At 39.8% G+C, this 24,674-nt stretch overlaps 1 protein-coding gene across 1 annotated transcript in view; it reads right to left on the bottom strand.

Moving 5' to 3' along the window:
• Positions 1 to 22,080, bottom strand: part of LOC106550340 (amine oxidase [flavin-containing] A) — a 65,441-nt gene extending 43,361 nt beyond the window's left edge. The window contains exon 1 of the mRNA XM_087721746.1: positions 21,794 to 22,080. Within this exon, the coding sequence (XP_087577872.1) occupies positions 21,794 to 21,872 (79 nt within the window). The 5' untranslated portion in view covers positions 21,873 to 22,080. The remainder of the gene's footprint in view (positions 1 to 21,793) is intronic.
• Positions 22,081 to 24,674: the final 2,594 nt, after the last annotated feature.

Raw genomic sequence — 24,674 nt, forward strand, 5'->3', positions numbered from 1 at the left:
ACTGCTTTTCTACAGCTTCCCTGAAAAGTGTTGGCCACAAGTTTAGAAGTTCAATTTCATTTTCCAGCTGCTGCATTTGCTGTAACTGACAAAACTTTAATCACTTTCATACCTTCCACTTTTGTTTGCCTCCTAAGCTGTGCTCAGGGCTCCAAGCACATTAGACAAACAGCGGATGCTAGTGCATCCTTTCAATGTATATTCCTCATTTTGGGTCTGCTTACGCTTTTGTAATCTCTTCCTTTCCAAGGAATGTAAACACAAAGATTAATTCTCTTTTTTCTAATTATCACAGTTTTGGGATGAGCTGGTTAAAAATGTAAGCACAATTGCAAACACATGATTTCCCCTTCAGTGACCAAGTCACTTAGTAACTCAGTTGTGGTGCCAATTGTGGTTGCTAAATGAAGGCTACATGTATAAATAGTCACAAAGTTAAGCAACTGTACAGTATGTAATTACTTCAGTAGAGACAATTGCTGATCACACAGAATAAATGAAGGCCAAACTCAATTTGATCTTTAACATTCACATTTCAAAAACTGGAAGGGGAATGATTACTTTTCTTTTCTCATCTGTGGCAATCTTAAAGGCACTCTTCTAGTAATAATTTACATTAATAATGGGAGGATTTTTAAAAATCTAGTAAATAAATAAACAGAAACATATATTTGACAACACCTTTAGTTTGGACATGCAGAGGCCACTGATGAATAGATATGATTATAAACTTAGTAAACATAGATATAAGATAAGATTTGCTAAATACTTGGGTCAGGGTTTAGACCCATATATGTTGTTATAGTGAAATTAACTCTCCCATGTTTCCAATTCTAAGGACAGCACTGGAAGCAACAAATATTGCTAAGAAAAAAATACACTGGGAAACAACAAATAAAAGCAAATGTAAACCAAATATTTAAAGCAAGCGAATAATGGGTTAGACAGCATCACCACCAGATGGATTTGTAACTGGCTGACCAACCGCACTCAACATGTAGTCCACAATGGAACTGCATCTTCATGGAGGGAAGTATGCTGTGGAGTACCCCAAGGCTCTGTTTTGGGCTCAGTACTCTACAACATCTTCATCAATGATTTGGATGAGGTAATAAATGGAGAACTCATCAAATTTGCAGATGACACCAAGATGGCAGGAATAGCCAACACTCCAGAAGATAGGCTAAAGATACAGAAGGATCTTGACAAACTTGAACATTGGACACTATCTAATAAAATGAAATTCAATGGTGAAAAAAGTAAGGTTCTACATTTAGGCAACAAAAATGAAATGCACAAGTACAGTATAGGTGGTACCTTGCTCAACAGTAGTAACTGTGAAAGGGATCTTGGAGTCGTAGTGGACAACCATTTAAATATGAGCCAGCAGTGTGCAGCAGCTGCCAAAAAAGCCAACACAGTTCTAGGCTGCATAAACAGAGGGACAGAATCAAGATCACGTGAAGTGTTAATACCACTTTATAATGCCTTGGTAAGACTTCATTTGGAATACTGCATTCAGTTTTGGTCACCATGATGTAGAAAAGATGTGGAGACTCTAGAAAGAGTGCAGAGAAGAGCAACAAAGATGATTAGGGGGTTGGAGACTAAAACATATGAAGAACGGTTGCAGGAACTGGGTATGTCTAGTTTAATAAAAAGAAGGACTAGGGGAGACATGATAGCAGTGTTCCAATATCTCAGGGGTTGCCACAAAGAAGAGGGAGTCAAAACTATTTTTCAAGACACCTGAGGGTAGAACAGAGAAGCAATGGGTGGAAACTAATCAAGGAACTTAAGAAGCAACTTAGAACTGAGGAGAAATTTCCTGACAGCTAGAACAATTAATCAGTGGAACAGCTTGCCTCCAGAAGTTGTGAATGCCCCAACACTGGAAGTCTTTAAGAAGATGTTGGATAGCCATTTGTCTGAAAGTATAGGGTTTCCTGCCTAGGCAGGGGGTTGGACTAGAAGACCTCCAAGGTTCCTTCCAACTCTGCTATTGTATTGTATTGCATTGTAAATAGTTTCAATCCCTTTCTTTAACTGCTTACTACATTTTGTAACAGCTGTAATATTGGTATTTAAAGACTGCCGATAAATGTCACAAGGCTGCTACTAATAAAAATCTTGATAACTGTTTGTCTGCCTCTGATAAGTTCCTATTGAACATCAAATATGAGTGGGTTTTTTTCAATGTGATTGTACAGTTTAAAAAAACAAAGACTGGTATTAATAGCTTATATATGTGAGAAAATACAATTATTGGTTTCTAATGAGGAAATATATTGCAGGTAGTCCTTGCTTAGCAGCCACTATTGGGACCGATAAAGTGGTCACTAAGCAAGATAGCTGCTAAGCGGAAAATTACATCACCATTATTCCTTTCCATTGTGCTTGTCACAAATGAAAATGCATGCTATTTGAAGTACACAAATAGCAATAACATGACTGAGGAGCTCTGTGATGGTCATAAATGGGGAGATTGGTTGCAATGTTATTATATTAGCACCACTGTAACTTCAAGTGATAGATGCCCAAGACAGTTATTCAACAAGGACTATCTATAGTAAAATATATTATTAAAGCTGACGGGTTCTTCATGTCTGGGTTAGTATCCTATGAATCTCATAAACTAAACTATAATCATATGCTTTCTGCAAATGTCAGGTTCCTTCCGAGCGTATTTTCTTACTTTAACTAAGCTTGGTATGAAATGAACATAAATAAGATTCCAGTTATAAACATTTATCTCTGCACTTTAAGCCTATTTACTTAAGCCTTGGATACAGGTTTTGCTGGAGTACATCCAATATTTGACACATTGGCTCTTGAAATCATGCCAGAATCTCCCAAGCAAAAACATTTCTTTTCCTATGCTATGGACAGAAGGAAAAACTGCTCCTATAACTGTCCTGAAAACCATCAATCAGTATCTCTGATACAACTGGGCAACTATCAGACAAAAGTAAATGTGCTCAGACATATCAATACTTCCTGGAATAAAAATAATTATCTTGCTCCTTAACCATTTTGCCTTTAATAAAGAAAAAGGAAGGAAACACTTTTATTTCTCACTGTCACTAGCAAATCTGAGTAGCCACTTGCCTTGAAACAGAATGTCTTAGAATATAGTAATAGGGGTCATTTGGAAAATCAGTCCTCTTCATCAAATGAGAATGACTATCAGTAATAATTATGAGCACAGATGAAAGTTTGTGTATCTGAGATTGATTGAGACAGAGAGATGAATACAATGTTCTTTTTGATGTTTCCAATTTCTAGGGCACAGAAATGATCACAGCATTTTGACCATTATTAAAATTGTATATGACTGAACTCAGAATCTTCTTCACTAGCATTAATCAAAAAGTACCTTCATTAAAATCTTCTCTACCTGAAACAAGGACTTGTTCTTAGGTTATTAAGTGCGGAGAGAGAACTAAGAGAATATTAAGAAATAGATGAGAAGAGTTCATCAGCAGTAATAAAAATGAAACTTTCTTTTTTATCTTTCCTTCAAAAATGTTACTCCTTAAAGTTGTAACATTGAGTTGTGCTAACCATGCTCCTAAGAAGAATGCAGACTCAAAACTATTGTCCAGCTTGATTTGTCCTATGAGTGTATCCTATGGAATACCCTTATGAAATGACAGATTTAATTTAATACCCAATTAGAAAACACACAATAATTTCAATTAATTAAGTTTATTAAGAATGCTGGTATGTCAAAGGAACAATGTGGAGAAACTGAGGTTCCAATGGCATTTCAGCTACAAGCTTCATTTCCTATTCATCTGCAATAGCCTTATTAGGCTGTTGAAGAACTATGAAGCAATTGCATGGGAACTTGGAAGTATTTCAGGAAGTCCTGAAAAAGCACCACATAGCTAAATGCAATCCCACTTGTTATTAATAGAGATATTTTTCTTCTAATACCACTTTCTTAGCCTTTAAAATATGCAATACTGGAACATGGGGATTTTATATTAATATAGCACTTCAGTCAACTGCAATTTCTTCAATGAACTGATACACACAAGGAAAAATAAGTGAGACTTCTCCCTATCTTGGGGATATCTAAAATAGTATTCATTTTCCTGATTCTAACCTGAGCTGGCTTTAAAAAAAGGCCAAGAAAGAAAGAAAAACTGCTGATGCATGCTGCTCGATTATTGAGAAAGTCAAAAATTTACCAAAAGAACACAATACATGTTTCACAGATTCTAGAAGTGACCCATAGACTGGGTCAACAGTATCAAATTGAGTGGGATGTGCTTAAGAAACTTAGAATCCCAGCATATCTCATTGCATTCATGCAAAATTTATACTCAGGTAACGAAGCTACTCTTTGGACAGGGAATGGTGAAACAGACTGCAGGTTGACAAAAGAGTGAGACAAAGCTGTATACTCTCCCCTTGTTAATCAACATATATGATGAATATGTATTAAGAGAAACTGAATTGGAAGAAGATGAGTAGGGTTTTAAAATTGAAGGAAAAAACATTAATAACTTGAACGAGTATTAACAAGTTTGGTGTTGGAGAAGTTTAGTGTTGGAGAAGATTTCTGGAAATAGCCAAGAAAACAAATGGATTAATGGCCAATTTAGTCCAGAGGTTCACTAGATGCACAAATGACCACATACTTTGGAAATATTGTGCAAAGATCTAGCTCTTAGAAAAGACAGAAGGAAAGAAAAAGAGAACAAACATCAAGGTGGATGGACTTGGTTACAGTTTTCAGTTTTATCAAAGATATTGCACCTTTCTCTCTGTTCTTACACAACACATTGTTCTATCTACACCAGTGTTGGGAAAAGTTCAATTTTTAAAAAAAAGAGATAAAATTTACTCTTTAACAGTCATTTAAAAATAAATTTTCTGAGTATACCTTTCTAAACTACTGTTGGCTATTTATTTAGTGTTAAGAGCATATTTTTTAAAAATAATGATTTTCTTTAAACATATACAATGGCAAAATAAAAATTATTGAACTTTTTTGGTGGGAAGGACTAAACTTTAAATATGAAGTGGGAAAGAAAGAAGGAAGTCTATATCAGGAGTATATCTCACTGGTCTTTTTCCAGAGTTAAAAATGAAATAACAAATAATACTATATTGATCCTATATCTAAAATGGGGTATTTTACCTTAAATGTTTAGTGGAAAAACAGTCCTTGCTTTTAAAAAAAAAATCTAGTAATAGCTATAACTCTACTTAAAAAGTGCTAAAATAAGGTCCTAATTGTTTTTGTAAAATACTGTCTCCAACATAGTACAGATATAGCCTGCTCTTTCTTAGATCAGACCATATAATCCTTAATTGTTGGAAAGCAAACATTGTAAATAAAATATTAATAAAAATAAATGTTTGGAGTTATTTTTGTCCTGCTTCCTATAGTAACATCCCACATGGGTGCATTCAGTTCTGATTTACTGCAAGAAAATTAAACCATTTCTTTTGCTGGCAGTTGTACAAATCCCAAATGTGCTCAAAGCAACAAATGACATTGCAACTTGCTCACATTTGTTCTGCCAGGAGTCTGGTTTTCTTTCACTACATTTTACCTGACCTATCATCTGAACTTGCATTCCTCTGACTGCACATGTTTATTAAGTGCTTAAGAAAAACAATATAGATTGGACATTCTTTTAAGAGTTGCTTTCTGGCCATACCCAAAAGCTAGTGGACAAACTCAGTTATTACCTGTTTGAAAGATGGTTTGTTGTTGTTGTTGTTGTTGTTCTTGTTGTTATTATTATTATACAATTGTATCACAGCGGCCAGCTGTTTCGCCGGATTTGGCATTGGTTACTAGTTGGGCCTCACCCAGGGGCCTAGGACGTCATAACGTATTTTCATAATATGCATGCAGATCCAAGCAGTGTGGCTTTTTGCATTTGACTGATGGTGATTTTGTCAATTTTTAACTGTTTTAAATATAATTCCAGTGCTTTTGGAATAGCACCCAGTGTGCCAATTACCACTGGAATTACCACTCCTGGTTATTATTATATACAATTGTATCACAGCGGCCAGTTGTTTCGCCGGATTTGGCATTGGTTACTAGTCGGGCCCCACCCAGGGGCCTAGGACGTCGTAATGTATTTTCGTAATATGCGTGCAGATCCAAGCAGTGCGGCTTTTTGCATTTGACTGATAGTGATTTTGTCAATTTTTAACTGTTTTAAATGTAATTCCAGTGCTTTTGGAATAGCACCCAGTGTGCCAATTACCACTGGAATTACCACTGCTGGTTTGTGCCATAGTCGTTGAATTTCGATTTTTAAGTCCTGGTATCTTGCGATTTTTTCATGTTCCTTCTTGGCGACCCTGCTATCACCTGGTATTGGGATGTCTATGATTGTGACCTTATTTTTCTCAACCAGTGTGATGTCTGGTGTATTATGCGCCAGTATTTTGTCCGTTTGTATACGGAAATCCCACAAGATCTTGACCATCTGATTTTCAGTGACTTTTTCAGGCTGATGTTCCCACCAGTTTGTTGCTGTTTTAATATTATAATTTTTGCACAAATTCCAATGGATCATTTGTGCTACTAAATTGTGCAGCAATTTATAATCAGTCTGCGCAATTTTTTTACAGCAGCTGAGTATGTGATCAACAGTTTCATCAGCTTCTTTGCAAAGTCTGCATTTGGCATCATCAGAGGATTTTTCGATTTTGGCCTTAATGGCATTTGTGCGGATAGCTTGTTCTTGCACAGCCAGGATTAGTGACTCTGTTTCTTTCTTTAATGTACCTGTTGTTAACCATAACCAAGTTTGTTCACTGTCCACTTTATCTTTTATTTTTTCCAGAAATTGGCCATCCAGTGCTTTGTTCTGCCAACTCTCCATTCTTGATTTTATCACATCTTTTCTGTATTCTTGTTTCGTCTGTTGTGCCTTCAGTAGATTTTTGTTCTTTACTTCGATTAATAGATGTTCTTGACTTTCTTTTAAATAATCAGCCAGTGCATGTTTTTCTTCTTCAACTGTTTGCTTCACTTGTAATAATCCTCTGCCACCTGATTTTCGGGGCAGGTACAATCTATCAGTATCACCACGTGGATGTAAACTGTAGTGCATTGTCATTAGTTTCCTGGTTTTTCGGTCCAAAATGTCCAAATCAGCTTGTGTCCAGTTAACTATACCAGCTGTGTATCTTATAACTGGTATTGCCCAGGTATTTATGGCCTTGATTGTATTTCCACCATTCAATTTAGATTTCAAAATTTTCCTAACTCTGTTGGTGTACTCTCGTCTGACAATAGTTTTTACTTCTCCATGCTTGATGTTATCCAACTGCAGAATGCCTAAGTATTTGTAGGCTTCATTTTCGTTGCATTTAATTAGTTGGCCATTGGGCATTTCAATTTCCTCACATGCAGTGATTTTGCCTCTTTTTATGGATACAGTGGCGCATTTTCCCATGCCAAACTGCATTGAAATATCGGCGCTGAATACTCGGACTGTTTTTGTCAATGATTGGATTTCTATTGCTGACTTTCCATAGAGTTTCAAATCATCCATATATAGTAAATGCGAAATTTTTTCAGCTTCTTTGGCTGTTTGGTAGCCTAATTCCATTTTTTTTAAGATTACTGATAGTGGGATCATTACAATGATGAAGAGAACAGGAAAGTGAATCACCCTGGAAAATTCCTCGCTAGATATTAACCATTCCATAGATCTCATTCCCTACTGCCAACTCAGTTCTCCATTGTTTCATCGCCTTTTCAGTAAAGGATGTAATATTTTTGCTAATGCCAGTTGTTTCTAAGCATTTTATGATCCAACTATGTGGCAGTGAGTCAAATGCCTTTTTGTAATCAATCCAGACCATATTCAAGTTCGTTTTTCTGTTCTTACAATTTTCTAATATCATTTTATCAATTAGAAGCTGATCTTTTGTGCCCCTGCTCCTTCTTTTGTTGCCTTTTTGCTCTACTGGCAAGATGTTGTTTGTTTCCAAATAATCCATCATGTTATCTGCAATAATGCCTGTGAGTAATTTGAAGGTTGTTGGCAAGCATGTTATTGGTCTGTAGTTTTCAGGTGTTGTTCCTTTAGTTGCATCTTTCTGAATCAAGTATGTTTTTCCAGTTGTCAACCATTCATCAATTTGGCCCTTTTGTAAAATTTCATTCAGTTGCCTGGCCAATATTGCATGTAAACTGGTCAGATATTTGAGCCAGAAACCATGTAATTGGTCCTTTCCAGGTGATGTCCAATTCTTTACCTTTTTAACTCGATTTTTGACCATCTCAGTTGTTATTTCTAATACTTGCATTTGTTTGTTGCCAATGCTTTTCTCAAAGTCATGTATCCACTTTGCTTCCTTGTTGTAGTCCTTTGCATTTTCCCACAATTTTTTCCAGAATTCAACTGTGGCCTGTTTTTCTGGTTTTTCACTTTTGGTGTCACCATTCACATTAAGACGTTGATAAAAACGCCGTTGGTCTGATCGAAATTGCTGATTTTGTTTATATTGGATGATTCGTGCCTCATATCTTTCAATTTTTCTAGCTGTTGTTGTTATCTGCTGTTTTACAATCTCTACAGCTTCATTGATGTTTCTTGTATCCAATCTATATCTTCTGATTAGCCGATCTATGATTTTTTTTGTTTTTGAGCCGTTGCTCATGCATGTTCTTTAAGTTACTAGCATCTGCCCTTAATTTTTTGACTTTTTGTTCTAATCGGATTTTCCACTTTGGCTTTGATGCTTTTTCTGTTGTGTGACTAGGTACTTTGATTTTAATGCCTAGTTCATTAGTGACTATTACAGCTGTGCTGTACATTAACTGGTTTGTTTCCAAGATGGATCCCGATTCAATTGTTGAAAACACTGCATTAACCATTTTCATGATAGGGGCCAAAATTTTCTTAGGCACAGTTTTTAGTGATGGTAAATGTTGCCTTTCCTCATTAAGCAGAAAATGCTCCATGATCTTATTCTTCAATTCTTTTTGTTTATGAGTTAGTTCATCAGTTGGTTCAGTGATAACTGGTTCTAGTGGTGGTGATGTTATTTCCTCCCCGGGAGCTTCTTCTGGGAGTTCAACTATAATGTCTTTAGTTGTGTCTTGAATATTATTATTATTATTATTATTATTATTATTATTATTATTATTATTATTATTATTATTATTATTATACAATTGTATCACAGCGGCCAGTTGTTTCGCCGGATTTGGCATTGGTTACTAGTCGGGCCCCACCCAGGGGCCTAGGACGTCGTAACGTATTTTCGTAATATGCGTGCAGATCCAAGCAGTGCAGCTTTTTGCATTTGACTGATGGTGATTTTGTCAATTTTTAACTGTTTTAAATGTAATCCCAGTGCTTTTGGAATAGCACCCAGTGTGCCAATTACCATTATTATTATTATTATTATTATTATTATTATTATTATTATTATTATACAATTGTATCACAGCGGCCAGTTGTTTCGCCGGATTTGGCATTGGTTACTAGTCGGGCCCCACCCAGGGGCCTAGGACGTCGTAACATATTTTCGTAATATGCGTGCAGATCCAAGCAGTGCGGCTTTTTGCATTTGACTGATGGTGATTTTGTCAATTTTTAACTGTTTTAAATGTAATTCCAGTGCTTTTGGAATAGCACCCAGTGTGCCAATTACCACTGGAATTACCACTGCTGGTTTGTGCCATAGTCGTTGAATTTCGATTTTTAAGTCCTGGTATCTTGCGATTTTTTCATGTTCCTTCTCGGCGACCCTGCTATCACCTGGTATTGCGATGTCTATGATTGTGACCTTATTTTTCTCAACCAGTGTGATGTCTGGTGTATTATGCGCCAGTATTTTGTCGGTTTGTATACGGAAATCCCACAAGATCTTGACCATCTGATTTTCTGTGACTTTTTCAGGCTGATGTTCCCACCAGTTTGTTGCTGTTTTAATATTATAATTTTTGCACAAATTCCAATGGATCATTTGTGCTACTGAATTGTGCCGCAATTTATAATCAGTCTGCGCGATTTTTTTACAGCAGCTGAGAATGTGATCAACAGTTTCGTCAGCTTCTTTGCAAAGTCTGCATTTGGCATCATCAGAGGATTTTTCGATTTTGGCCTTAATGGCATTTGTGCGGATAGCTTGTTCTTGCGCAGCCAGGATTAGTGACTCTGTTTCTTTCTTTAATGTACCTATTTTTAACCATAACCATGTTTGTTCCCTGTCCACTTTATCTTTTATTTTTTCCAGAAATTGACCATGCAGTGCTTTGTTCTGCCAACTCTCCATTCTTGATTTTATCACATCTTTTCTGTATTCTTGTTTTGTCTGTTGGGCCTTCAGTAGATTTTTGTTCTTTACTTCGATTAATAGATGTTCTTGACTTTCTTTTAAATAATCAGCCAGTGCATGTTTTTCTTCTTCAACTGTTTGCTTCACTTGTAATAATCCTCTGCCACCTGATTTTCGGGGCAGATATAGTCTATCAGTATCACCACGTGGATGTAAACTGTAGTGCATTGTCATTAGTTTCCTGGTTTTTCGGTCCAAAAGGTCCAAATCAGTTTGTGTCCAGTTAACTATGCCAGCTGTGTATCTTATAACTGGTATTGCCCAGGTATTTATGGCCTTGATTGTATTTCCACCATTCAATTTAGATTTCAAAATTTTCCTAACTCTGTTGGTGTACTCTCGTCTGACAATAGTTTTTACTTCTCCATGCTTGATGTTATCCAACTGCAGAATGCCTAAGTATTTGTAGGCTTCATTTTCTTTGCATTTAATTAGTTGGCCATTGGGCATTTCAATTCCCTCAGATGCAGTGATTTTGCCCCTTTTTATGGATACAGTGGCGCATTTTTCCATGCCAAACTGCATTGAAATATCGGTGCTGAATACTCGGACTGTATTTGTCAATGATTGGATTTCTATTTCTGACTTTCCATAGAGTTTCAAATCATCCATATATAGTAAATGCGAAATTTTTTCAGCTTTTTTGGCTGTTTGGTAGCCTAATTTCATTTTTTTTAAGATTACTGATAGTGGGATCATTGCAATGATGAAGAGAAGAGGTGAAAGTGAATCACCCTGGAAAATTCCTCGCTTGATATTAACCATTCCGTAGCTCTCATTCCCTACTGCCAACTCAGTTCTCCATTGTTTCATTGCCTTTTCAGTAAAGGATGTAATATTTTTGCTAATGCCAGTTGTTTCTAAGCATTTTATGATCCAACTATGTGGCAGTGAGTCAAATGCCTTTTTGTAATCAATCCAGACCATATTCAAGTTCGTTTTTCTGTTCTTACAATTTTCTAATATCATTTTATCAATTAGAAGCTGATCTTTTGTGCCCCTGCTCCTTCTTTTGTTGCCTTTTTGCTCTACTGGCAAGATGTTGTTTGTTTCCAAATAATCCATCATGTTATCTGCAATAATGCCTGTGAGTAATTTGAAGGTTGTTGGCAAGCATGTTATTGGTCTATAGTTTTCAGGTGTTGTTCCTTTAGTTGGATCTTTCTGAATCAAGTATGTTTTTCCAGTTGTCAACCATTCATCAATTTGGCCCTTTTGTAAAATTTCATTCAGTTGCCTGGCCAATATTGCATGTAAACTGGTCAGATATTTGAGCCAGAAACCATGTAATTGGTCCTTTCCAGGTGATGTCCAATTCTTTACCTTTTTAACTCGATTTTTGACCATCTCAGTTGTTATTTCTAATACTTGCATTTGTTTGTTGCCAATGCTTTTCTCAAAGTCATGTATCCACTTTGCTTCCTTGTTGTAGTCCTTTGCATTTTCCCACAATTCTTTCCAGAATTCAACTGTGGCCTGTTTTTCTGGTTTTTCACTTTTGGTGTCACCATTTACATTAAGACTTTGATAAAAACGCCGTTGGTCTGATCGAAATTGCTGATTTTGTTTATATTGGATGATTCGTGCCTCATATCTTTCAATTTTTGTAGCTGTTGCTGTTATCTGCTGTTTTACAATCTCTACAGCTTCATTGATGTTTCTTGTATCCAATCTATATCTCCTGATTAGCCGATCTATGATTTTGTTGTTTTTAAGCCGTTGCTCATGCATGTTCTTTAAGTTACTAGCATCTGCCCTTAATTTTTTTATTTTTTGTTCTAAACGGATTTTCCACTTTGGCTTTGATGCTTTTTCTGTTGTATGACTAGGTACTTTAATTTTAATGCCTAGTTCATTAGTGACTATTACAGCTGCGCTGTACATTAACTGGTTTGTTTCCAAGATGGATCCCGGTTCAATTGTTGAAAACACTGCATTAACCATTTTCATGATAGGGGCCAAAATTTTCTTAGGCACAGTTTTTAGTGATGGTAAATGTTGCCTTTCCTCATTAAGCAGAAAATGCTCCATGATCTTATTCTTCAATTCTTTTTGTTTATGAGTTAGTTCATCAGTTGGTTCAGTGATAACTGGTTCTAGTGGTGGTGATGTTATTTCCTCCCCGGGAGCTTCTTCTGGGAGTTCAACTATAATGTCTTTAGTTGTGTCTTGAATATTATTATTATTATTATTATTATTATTATTATTATTATTATTATTATTATTATTATTATTATTATACAATTGTATCACAGCGGCCAGTTGTTTCACCGGATTTGGCATTGGTTACTAGTCGGGCCCCACCCAGGGGCCTAGGACGTCGTAACGTATTTTCGTAATATGCGTGCAGATCCAAGCAGTGCAGCTTTTTGCATTTGACTGATGGTGATTTTGTCAATTTTTAACTGTTTTAAATGTAATCCCAGTGCTTTTGGAATAGCACCCAGTGTGCCAATTACCATTATTATTATTATTATTATTATTATTATTATTATTATTATTATTATTATTATTATTATTATTATTATACAATTGTATCACAGCGGCCAGTTGTTTTGCTGGATTTGGCATTGGTTACTAGTCGGGCCCCACCCAGGGGCCTAGGACATCGTAACGTATTTTCGTAATATACGTGCAGATCCAAGCAGTGCAGCTTTTTGCATTTCACTGATGGTGATTTTGTCAATTTTTAACTGTTTTAAATGTAATTCCAGTGCTTTTGGAATAGCACCCAGTGTGCCAATTACCACTGGAATTACCACTGCTGGTTTGTGCCATAGTCGTTGAATTTCGATTTTTAAGTCCTGGTATCTTGCGATTTTTTCATGTTCCTTCTCGGCGACCCTGCTATCACCTGGTATTGGGATGTCTATGATTGTGACCTTATTTTTCTCAACCAGTGTGATGTCTGGTGTATTATGCGCCAGTATTTTGTCGGTTTGTATACGGAAATCCCACAAGATCTTGACCATCTGATTTTCGGTGACTTTTTCAGGCTGATGTTCCCACCAGTTTGTTGCTGTTTTAATATTATAATTTTTGCACAAATTCAAATGGATCATTTGTGCTACTAAATTGTGCCGCAATTTATAATCAGTCTGCGCGATTTTTTTACAGCAGCTGAGTATGTGATCAACAGTTTCGTCAGCTTCTTTGCAAAGTCTGCATTTGGCATCATCAGAGGATTTTTCGATTTTGGCCTTAATGGCATTTGTGCGGATAGCATGTTCTTGCACAGCCAGGATTAGTGACTCTGTTTCTTTCTTTAATGTACCTGTTTTTAACCATAACCAAGTTTGTTCCCTGTCCACTTTATCTTTTATTTTTTCCAGAAATTGACCATGCAGTGCTTTGTTCTGCCAACTCTCCATTCTTGATTTTATCACATCTTTTCTGTATTCTTGTTTTGTCTGTTGGGCTTTCAGTAGATTTTTGTTCTTTACTTCGATTAATAGATGTTCTTGACTTTCTTTTAAATAATCAGCCAGTGCATGTTTTTCTTCTTCAACTGTTTGCTTCACTTGTAATAATCCTCTGCCACCTGATTTTCGGGGCAGATATAGTCTATCAGTATCACCACGTGGATGTAAACTGTAGTGCATTGTCATTAGTTTCCTGGTTTTTCGGTCCAAAAGGTCCAAATCAGCTTGTGTCCAGTTAACTATGCCAGCTGTGTATCTTATAACTGGTATTGCCCAGGTATTTATGGCCTTGATTGTATTTCCACCATTCAATTTAGATTTCAAAATTTTCCTAACTCTGTTGGTGTACTCTCGTCTGACAATAGTTTTTACTTCTCCATGCTTGATGTTATCCAACTGCAGAATGCCTAAGTATTTGTAGGCTTCATTTTCTTTGCATTTAATTAGTTGGCCATTGGGCATTTCAATTCCCTCAGATGCAGTGATTTTGCCTCTTTTTATGGATACAGTGGCACATTTTTCCATGCCAAACTGCATTGAAATATCGGTGCTGAATACTCGGACTCTATTTGTCAATGATTGGATTTCTATTTCTGACTTTCCGTAGAGTTTCAAATCATCCATATATAGTAAATGCGAAATTTTTTCAGCTTCTTTGGCTGTTTGGTAACCTAATTTCATTTTTTTTAAGATTACTGATAGTGGGATCATTGCGATGATGAAGAGAAGAGGTGAAAGTGAATCACCCTGGAAAATTCCTCGCTTGATATTAACCATTCCGTAGATCTCATTCCCTACCGCCAACTCAGTTCTCCATTGTTTCATCGCCTTTTCAGTAAAGGATGTAGTATTTTTGCTAATGCCAGTTGTTTCTAAGCATTTTATGATCCAACTATGTGGCAGTGAGTCAAATGCCTTTTTGTAATCAATCCAGACCATATTCAAGTTCGTTTTTCTGTTCTTACAATTTTCTAATATCATTTTATCAATTAGAAGCTGATCTTTTGTGCCCCTACTCCTTCTTTTGTTGCCTTTTTGCTCTACTGGCAAGATGTTGTTTGTTTCCAAATAATCCATCATGTTATCTGCAATAATGCCTGTGAGTAATTTGAAGGTTGTTGGCAAGCATGTTATTGGTCTGTAGTTTTCAGGTGTTGTTCCTTTAGTTGCATCTTTCTGAATCAAGTATGTTTTTCCAGTTGTCAACCATTCATCAATTTGGCCCTTTTGTAAAATTTCATTCAGTTGCCTGGCCAATATTGCATGTAAACTGGTCAGATATTTGAGCCAGAAACCATGTAATTGGTCCTTTCCAGGTGATGTCCAATTCTTTACCTTTTTAACTCGATTTTTGACCATCTCAGTTGTTATTTCTAATACTTGCATTTGTTTGTTGCCAATGCTTTTTTCAAAGTCATGTATCCACTTTGCTTCCTTGTTGTAGTCCTTTGCATTTTCCCACAATTCTTTCCAGAATTCAACTGTGGCCTGTTTTTCTGGTTTTTCACTTTTGGTGTCACCATTCACATTAAGACTTTGATAAAAACGCCGTTGGTCTGATCGAAATTGCTGATTTTGTTTATATTGTATGATTCGTGCCTCATATCTTTCAATTTTTGTAGCTGTTGCTGTTATCTGCTGTTTTACAATCTCTACAGCTTCATTGATGTTTCTTGTATCCAATCTATATCTTCTGATTAGCCGATCTATGATTTTGTTGTTTTTAAGCTGTTGCTCATGCATGTTCTTTAAGTTACTAGCATCTGCTCTTAATTTTTTGATTTTTTGTTCTAAACGGATTTTCCACTTTGGCTTTGATGCTTTTTCTGTTGTGTGACTAGGTACTTTAATTTTAATGCCTAGTTCATTAGTGACTATTACAGCTGCGCTGTACATTAACTGGTTTGTTTCCAAGATGGATCCCGGTTCAATTGTTGAAAACACTGCATTAACCATTTTCATGATAGGGGCCAAAATTTTCTTCGGCACAGTTTTTAGTGATGGTAAACGTTGCCTTTCCTCATTAAGCAGAAAATGCTCCATGATCTTATCCTTCAATTCTTTTTGTTTTTGAGTTAGTTCATCAGTTGGTTCAGTGATAACTGGTTCTAGTGGTGGTGATGTTATTTCCTCCCCGAGAGCTTCTTCTGGGAGTTCTACTATAATGTCTTTAGTTGTGTCTTGAATATCAGTTATTTCCGCTTGTGATATTGTTTTTGGGGTTTTGCAATTTGCCTGAATTTCCTCATGTTCAACTTCACTAAACACTTTATTCCGTATAATAAATCGCCTTTGATCTGCTAGTCGTTGTTCACTAACATTTGAATCTGGATATTGTTGTTTCCATAATTCATACATTCGCTTTAAATAGCCTCTTTTTTCTGGCTCTGAGTTGTAGTAACAGGCCATTATGGCACGGTTTTCATCTGCACTATATTTTTGTCGTTTTGTTGGCTGGTCCACTTGTAGCCCACTTGTCGACGGATGTCCAGGGACCCCAACATCCGCCGCGGCCCTTGTTAACCCGCGCGACGACCGATGCGGTATGGAATTCTTATTTGTTTTTTTCACCATATTGTATGGGTTGGCGGGGTTTTTTTACGGGACCAGATGCCAACCTGACCCCAACCTTCCTCCTTTCTCATCCGGGCTTGGGACCGGCAACGGCGGAGTTGTTGTTGTTGTTGTTGTTGTTGTTGTTGTTGTTGTTATTATTATTATTATTATTATTATTATTATTATTATTATTATTATTAAGCCAAACTACTATTACTACTGTTTATGACTAGTGTAGTAGTATAGTATAGTAGGAGTATTTATTATTAGCAGTTATGACTGAATTTCATTATTGTTAGAGAGACAACTTTTAAAATTAAAATATCACTATTTCTCTTTTTCCCAAAACTTTACTGTTTTCCAGACCTTTACCGAGACATTGAATTGTAGGATGGTTTTCCATATTCACTGATTGTGGCAATTTTCCAAAGCAGCATGGTAGCCTGGTGGTATAGATGCTCACTTCCCACTCAGAATGCTGAGAGTTCAATCCTAGGTAACAACAAATATTTCTCTCTCAGGCACAAAGAGAAAATATTAGCTGCGAACTCCAGACCCTGTTCAGTCGCCCTAATTTTACACAACTTAAGGGATTAAAGGGTTATAAAAAGAAACTGACTGTGGCAATGTTTCAGAAAGCACTATTATGGTTCTATCATGCTATTAAAATAGAAAGTTGACAGTAATGTTTGTGATCTGAAAGGCTTATGGAAAATGATTAAAATTAAAAGGTGAAAGTGGATTTTCCAATTTCCAATTTAATAAAATTTGTATGCTGCCCACTCCCTAGGGACTCTGGGCAGCTTACAGACAGATAAAAAACATTTAGAAATTTAAAAATAAAGGTACATAATTAAAATTGCACATCATCCATTCAGTGTAGGTGGGGCTGGACATTGGTCAACAGCCCCAGGCCTGCCGGAACAGCCAGGTCTTGGTGGCTTTATGGAAGGCCGGGAGAGTGGTAAGGGTCCAGATCTGTACGGGTAGATCGTTCCACAGGGCCGGAGCAGCTACAGAGAAGGCTCTCCCCCGGGGAGTCGCCAGCCGGCATTGTCCAGTCAACGGCACCCGGAGAAGGCCCAACCTATGAGATCTAGTTGGTCGTTGGGAGATATGTGGCAGGAGGCGGTCTCTCAGGTAGCCAGGTCCTAAACCATGTAGGGCTTTAAAAGTAATGATTAGCACCTTGAAGCGCGTTCGGAGACCAATAGGGAGCCAGTGCAGCTCACGGAGGATGGGTGTAACATGGGTGTATCTAGGTACACCCAATATCGCTCATGTGGCTGCATTCTGGACCAACTGCAGTCTTCGAACACTCTTCATGGGCAGCCCCATGTAGAGCGCGTTACAATAATCCAGTCTTGAGGTGACGAGGGCGTGAGTGAATATCTGAAGGGCCTCCCGGTCCAGATAGGGCCGCAACTGGTGCACCAGGCGAACCTGGGCAAAAGCCCTCCTGAAAGATGGTGTTCTAACATCAGCTGCAGGTCCAGGAGGACATCCAAATTGCGGGCCCTCTCTGAGGGGTGTATAATTTCACCCCCAGGCTAAGAGGTGGAATGTCTGGACTGTCCTTGGGAGGCAGCATCAATAGCCACTCGGTCTTGTCTGGGTTGAGTGCAAGCTTGTTCACTCCCATCCAGACCCTGACAGCCTCCAGGCACTGGCACATCACTTCCACTGCTTCGCTGAGTTGGCACGGGGCAGACAGATACAATTGAGTATCGTCCACGTATTGATGATATTTGATCCCGTGCCGGCGTATGATCTCACCCAGTGGCTTCATGTAGATATTAAATAGGAGGGGGGACAGGACCGAACCCTGCGGCACCCCATATTTGAGGGGCCTAGGGGTCGATCTCTGTCCTCCAACCAACACCAACTGTGAACTGTCCGAGAGGTAGGAGCAGAACCACCGTAAAACGGTGCCTCCCACTCCCACCTCCCGTAACCGCCGCAGAAGGATACCATGGTCGATGGTATCAAAGGTCACTGAGAGGTCAAGAAGCACTAGGATAGAGGAATGTCCTCTATCCCTGGCCCACCAGAGATCATCGATCAGTGCGACCAAAGCAGTTTCAGTGCCGTAACCAGGCCTGAACCCCGACTGAAAGGGATCCAGATAATAATCTGCTTCATCCAAGGTCCGTCGGAGTTGAAAGGCCACCACTTTCTCAACAACCTTCCCTACAAACAGGAGGTTGGAGACTGGACGGTGGTTGTTTAAGATGGCTGGATCCAGGGAAGGTTTCTTAAGGAGGGGTCTCACCACAACATCCTTTAGGGGGTGCGGGAAGGATCCCTCCTGGAGAGAGGTGTTAACAATCCTCTGGATCCAGCCATGTGTCACCTCCCTGCTGGTCGAGACCAGCCAGCAGGGACATGGGTCCAGTAAACAAGTGGAGGCACTTACCGCTCCCATGGCCTTGTCCACTTCCTTAGGGGCGACAAGTTGAAACTCACTCCATAAAATCAGATCAAGATCCTCCCCCAGCATCTCGGCTGGTGCTCTCCAAGTGGAGTCCAGGTCCATCCGAATCCGAGCTATTTTATCCAACAGAAACTGAACAAACTCATCAGCTCTATCCTGTAAGGGCTCACCCGCATCCCTCTCTTTCAAGAGGGAGCGTGCTATCCTAAACAGAGCGGCTGGGCGAGATTCTGCAGATGCAATAAGAGCGGAAAAATGAGCACATTTTGCCACCCGTATTGCCACTAGATAAGTCCTAATAAAGGCTCTTAATTGTGTCCGGTCGGATTCGGAGTTACTAGCCCTCCAGCGTCGCTCTAGGCGTCTCTTTTGGCGCTTCATCTCCCGGAGTTCCTCGGTAAACCAAGGAGCCCTCCTGGATCCACTGCCGCGGAGAGGCTGTAAAGGCACAATCCGGTTTAGAGCCTCCGCCGCCGCTGTATTCCAAGCAGCGACCAGGGATTCCGCCGGACTGTGGGCCAAGGAGTCAGGTATCTCACCAAGCGCCGTCTGAAATCCCATAGGGTCCATCAGGCGCCTGGGGCGGAACCACCTAATCGGTTCCCCCTCCCTACAGTGGGGGATTGGTTTCCGAAAGTCAAGCCTCAATAGGAAGTGATCTGACCATGACAAGGGCAAGATCTCAATGCCCTTTAAATCTAGATCACGTCTCCACTGCTCCGAGAGAAACACAAGGTCGAGCGTGTGACCCGCTGTATGAGTCAGACCCTGAATTACCTGGGTCAAGTCCATGGCTGTCATGGAAGCCATGAACTCCCGTGCTCCATCAGAGCGTTCACCGAGCGACGGCAGGTTGAAGTCCTCCAGCACTATAAGCCTAGGGAACTCAACCGCCAGCTCGGCTACTGACTCAAGGAGCACAGGCAGGGCTGTTGTAACGCAGTTGGGAGGTAGGTACGTTACGAACAGACCCACTAACCCCAAGGTCCAACTTCACCAGCAGGGACTCACACCCGACAGTCTCCAGAGCAGGGATCCTACGAGGGACTAGTTTAGTTAACTAAAAAGAATTTAAAGCTCAACACAATTCAATTTCAATGTTTATCATTTTTAGAGGTTAAAACATGTTAGTAAGTTGAATTACTTTTAAAATTAAATTGAAAATACTTTTTAAAAACTGTTTAATTATTGGGTTACACAATTAATAAATAAGTCTAAGATGGACTCTCTTTAAAAATAGTGTGTTAAAGATGGTAAATAGTGCAATTCTATGAACTTTAACTCAGAGACAATTTCTATCACGTTCATGAGGATATACCCCTACAATGCACAGCAGTTTTCCACAGTCTAGCCCTCTAGATGTACTGCAATTCAATTTCAGAATTTCCAGTTGGTACAACTTTTGAAACTGAAGTTCAAGACATCTAGATCGGAGCACTGCATAGCAACTGTCAGATCCCTAAAAATGATACTGCCATTCAATTGGGAGAAGGGGGGGGGTTGGATTTGATTTATTAGCAGTGCCTGTGACAACTGATATTTTACAGCTAGTTTCCTGGTGCCAAAGCACCCTGAGATCTCCTTATCTTTTGGGGAATGTTTATGATGGCCATGTGGGATGGTTCATTTTAATGTCTAATGGAAGATAGCCATGGGAATGTTTGTTTATCTGGTTCTCAGGGCAGCTGGTAAAGGAACCACCTTCACACTTGAGTATTGGCTAAAATCTGCATTCTGACTAATGGGAGGGGTCTCTACTGCTTTAATTCTAATTGCCTTGCCTAAGGGGATTCAGACGTTGCTTTGAACTTATTTGTTTTCACTTTGGCTTAATAAAAGCTTCCTTTTGAAATACTTCCTTTCAAGAGTCTTCACTTTCTTAAGTTAGGAGAGGCAATCCTTACATACTTTTCCTTTCATTGCTCTTTTAACAGTTTGCTCCCATTTCAATATTGCCATTGCTGACTTTAGTAAAACTTTATAATAAATAACTTAAAAACAAATAAAATAGAAATGTATTTCACTAGTTTGAACAGGTCTTCAATAAAAACTTTCAGAGCACTGCAACAGAAAACAAATATTTAAATAACCCATGAGGTCTGAGTGGCACATGAGGTTTTTTTGTTGCACCTATCATGTTTGAATATTTTTGAAAATATTATATACGAGCAAGAGACAAACAGAGAACAGAAGTCTTAGTGCCTATACTTGCAACGAAAGACAAAGGTCTGACAGTACATTTCTGTGATTCTAGAATCTGTGATTCTCCTGAATATTTCATGCGTTTGATATGGCCAAAGGAGCAACTCTAGAAGAGGATGTATTAAATGAATTTGTAAAAAGAGATCTGGTAATGAAATACATGTTAACGAATATGTTTTGTAAAATATTCTATCTCAAACTGCAAGAATATGTCTTATATATGCTATTCTTAGATAAGCTCTTTAGCTTTCCTGGGAAAAAATGTACCAAGACAATATATTTAAGATATGTAAGAGTCCAAGAGTCCAAGGTAAAAGATAAATAAAATCAAACAGCCCAATAGGCAATTCACATTTTGTAATCTCTCATTCTGAAAGAACTTTGGCAGTAATTTCCCCCCCTTTCTGGCAATATTCCTGCAGTTTTCTGGGAAGGTTTCAGAAACCGTTTGCCCTTGCTTCCACCCTAGGGTTGAAAGGACACCCTAGCTGGCTTTGTGCCCAAAATGGGACTAAAGCTCTCGCACTCAGTTAACCACTACACCAAACTGCCTGTATACCTCGGCAATCCAGCAGAAGAAAATCCTGTCCCTGTGATCTCCTGCTGAAATCTATCCTCCGTTGTCATCCCGACCAGAACTTAAAGCAAAACAAAATCAAAACAACTTAACACGTAACGAAACAACACGAGCGAGCGAAGTTCCCAATCAGGCGAGCGTCCAAGTTCGCAGATCTGCTCGCTTGAGACCCTCGTCGAAATTGACGGAGAAGTTTGCCGCCTGTTGAGACAGGGAGCGAGAGGGCGTCGGGATCAGCAGAAGGTGCCGCGGAAACTCACTGACCTGAGATGCCTCCCCCAACCACGATCACGTCGCAGCTCATAGCTGCGCTCTCGGCGGCGGCGACTGCCGTGTCTTCCATGCCTCTGGGTTAACTTTGCCGTCAGTTTTGAGCGTCCGACGGCGAAGGTGCTACTTTCTCACTGGTTAGCTGGGCGCTGCAGCAGCCTATTTCCCAGCTGGGTCTCCTGCTGAGACGCCCTGCCTTGCCCCGTCAATCAACTCCGTTAGAGGTTAGGAAGACGGCTGCGGAGATAAACCGGGCGAGGCAAAGGGTGGAACGGGTCGAAAAGGGCGGGTTGGGTGCAGTCGAGAGCCGGGAGGAGAAGAAAGCGATGATGCCCAGATTCATAGTGTCGAGAGGCGGCCTTGCTTTTTCTTGCTCGCATTGGGCAGATGATGGCAGTGGGCAGGTCGCTCGGGAGAACAGAATGCGTGGGAAATCATTGTTCCGTCTTGAATCTTCCGAGATCACCTCCGCCGAGTGTCTTGATGAAATGGGTCAAGACATTGGGGATCCCTGGATGGCTGCAAAAACCAGACAAATCCCAGGATAATTCAGCAACGAAGTATTAACTTTATGTGGAAGCTAAATTTTGGTCCCAGATTTTTTATGTTTATGGTTTTAATAGGTATATGCATTATGTTATTATTGGTGTTGTTTGAATAATTGATTGAGAGTCATCCAAAGTTCATTATAAGACAGGCAGCTTTATAAAGGTTTTAAATAAAATAATAAAATAACTGGTTATTATTATAATGACCACTTCATGAGGCAGCTTCTTCTGGGCACATTTTGGTGTGTCAGCTCCTACTGAGGAATGCCTGAAACCCGATTGAAGTGGGACTCAAAGAATCGGGGAAATTCAGCTTTGAAGTGGGAAATTTTTCATTTAAACTAAAAATAAAAATATTAATAAATTTTAACCAGCTAATCAGAGGGGTTTTTAAAAATAATTTTTAGTAGAGAAAAAGAGGGTAATTAAAGAGTTGTTTTAATTTCTTTAATAATTGACTTCAGTCAAAACTACGTGGTATTTGAAAGCAGCTAGGGCATCCATTGCTGATAGTGTTTCTTCCAACACTATCTAAGAGCAGTTTTCAAGATCATGATATTGAAAACTGCTCATGATCAAAGTCTGCTTGGAAAAGTGCAGTCAACAGATCTTTCAGCCCAAGAAATGATAGTTTTATATATGGAGTTTTCTTAGGTATACTGTAGTTCTGGATTATTTGATTTGATTTGATTTGATTTATTGCATTTCTATGCCGCCCTATTCCCAGAGGGACTCAGGGCGGCTCACAAGCCAAAGTAAGGGAGGGGGATACAAACAGGAGGAAAACAACAGACAAACAACAACAACAATTTAAAAACAATCAACAACCACACAATTCGAGCGGGGACAGAAACTCGTCAGCCCCAGGCCTGTCGGAACAGCCAGGTTTTAAGGGTTTTGCGGAAAGCCTGAAGGGTGGTGAGCGTCCGAATCTCCACAGGGAGCTCGTTCCAGAGGGCCGGAGCAGCCACAGAGAAGGCCCTCCTCCGGGTGGTAGCCAATCGGCATTGGCCGGTAGATGGAATTTGGAGGAGGCCTAGTCTGTGGGATCTAATAGGTCTGTTGGAGGTAATTGGCAGCAGGTGGTCTCTCAAGTACCCAGATCCAATACCATGAAGGGCTTTATAAGTGACGACTAGCACCATTGAAGCGTATCCGAAGACCAATAGGCAGCCAGTGCAGCTCGCGGAGGATAGGTGTGACGTGAGTGTACCGGGGTGCACCCACAATCACTCGCGTGGCTGCATTCTGGACAAGCTGAAGTCTCCGAATGCTCTTCAAGGGCTGCCCCATGTAGAGCGCATTGCAGTAGTCCAGTCTTGAGGTCACAAGGGCATGAGTGACTGTTGCGAGGGCCTCCCGGTTCAGGTAGGGATGCAATTGGTGCACCAGGCGGACCTGGGCAAATGCCCCCCTGGTCACAGCCGACAAATGGTGTTCTAAAGTCAGCTGTGGGTCCAGGAGGACTCCCAAATTGTGAACCCTGTCTGAGGGGCATACAGTTTGACCCCCTAGCCTGAGAGATGGAATACTTGGCCAATTGTTGGGAGGGAAACACACCAGCCACTCAGTCTTGTCCGGATTGAGTGCAAGCTTGTTAACCCCCATCCAGACCCTAACAGCCTCCAGGCACTGACACATCACATCAACCGCTTCACTGAGTTGGCACGGGGCGGACAGATACAGCTGTGTATCGTTCCCATACTGGTGATATTTTATCCTGTGCCGTCGAATGATCTCACCCAGCGGCTTCATGTAGATGTTAAATAGGGGGGACAGGACCAAACCCTGCGGCACCCCACACTTCAAGGGCCTAGGGGTCGATCTCTGCCCTCCCACCAACACTGACTGTGACCTTTCCGAGAGGTAAGAGGAGAACCACCGAAGGACAGTGCCTCCCACCCCCACCTCATGCAATCGTCGCAGAAGGATACCATGGTCAATGGTATCGAAGGCCGCTGAGAGGTCAAGGAGCACTAGGACGGAGGCATGACCCCCATCCTTGGCTCTCCAGAGATCATCGGTCAGTGCGACCAAAGCAGTTTCCGTGCTGTAGCCAGGCCTGAAACCAGACTGAAAGGAGTCTAGATAATTGGTTTCATCAAGGACCACCGGAGCTGAGAGGCCACCACTTTCCCAACAACCTTCCCCACGAAGGGGAGGTTGGAGACTGGACAATAGTTATTTAAGATGGCTGGATCCAAAGATGGCTTCTTCAGGAGGGGTCTCACCACCGCCGCCTTTAATGCGGGGGGAAAGAACCCCTCCCAAAGGGAGGTGGTAACTATCGCCTGGATCCAGCCCCGTGTCACCTCCCTGCTGTTCGC

This window comes from Thamnophis sirtalis, unplaced genomic scaffold (genome assembly GCF_051295495.1).
Source record: "Thamnophis sirtalis isolate CommonGarterSnake01/CBP01778 unplaced genomic scaffold, rThaSir2_p1.2 scaffold_8, whole genome shotgun sequence".
In the NCBI taxonomy this organism is placed as follows: Eukaryota; Metazoa; Chordata; class Lepidosauria; order Squamata; family Natricidae; genus Thamnophis; species Thamnophis sirtalis.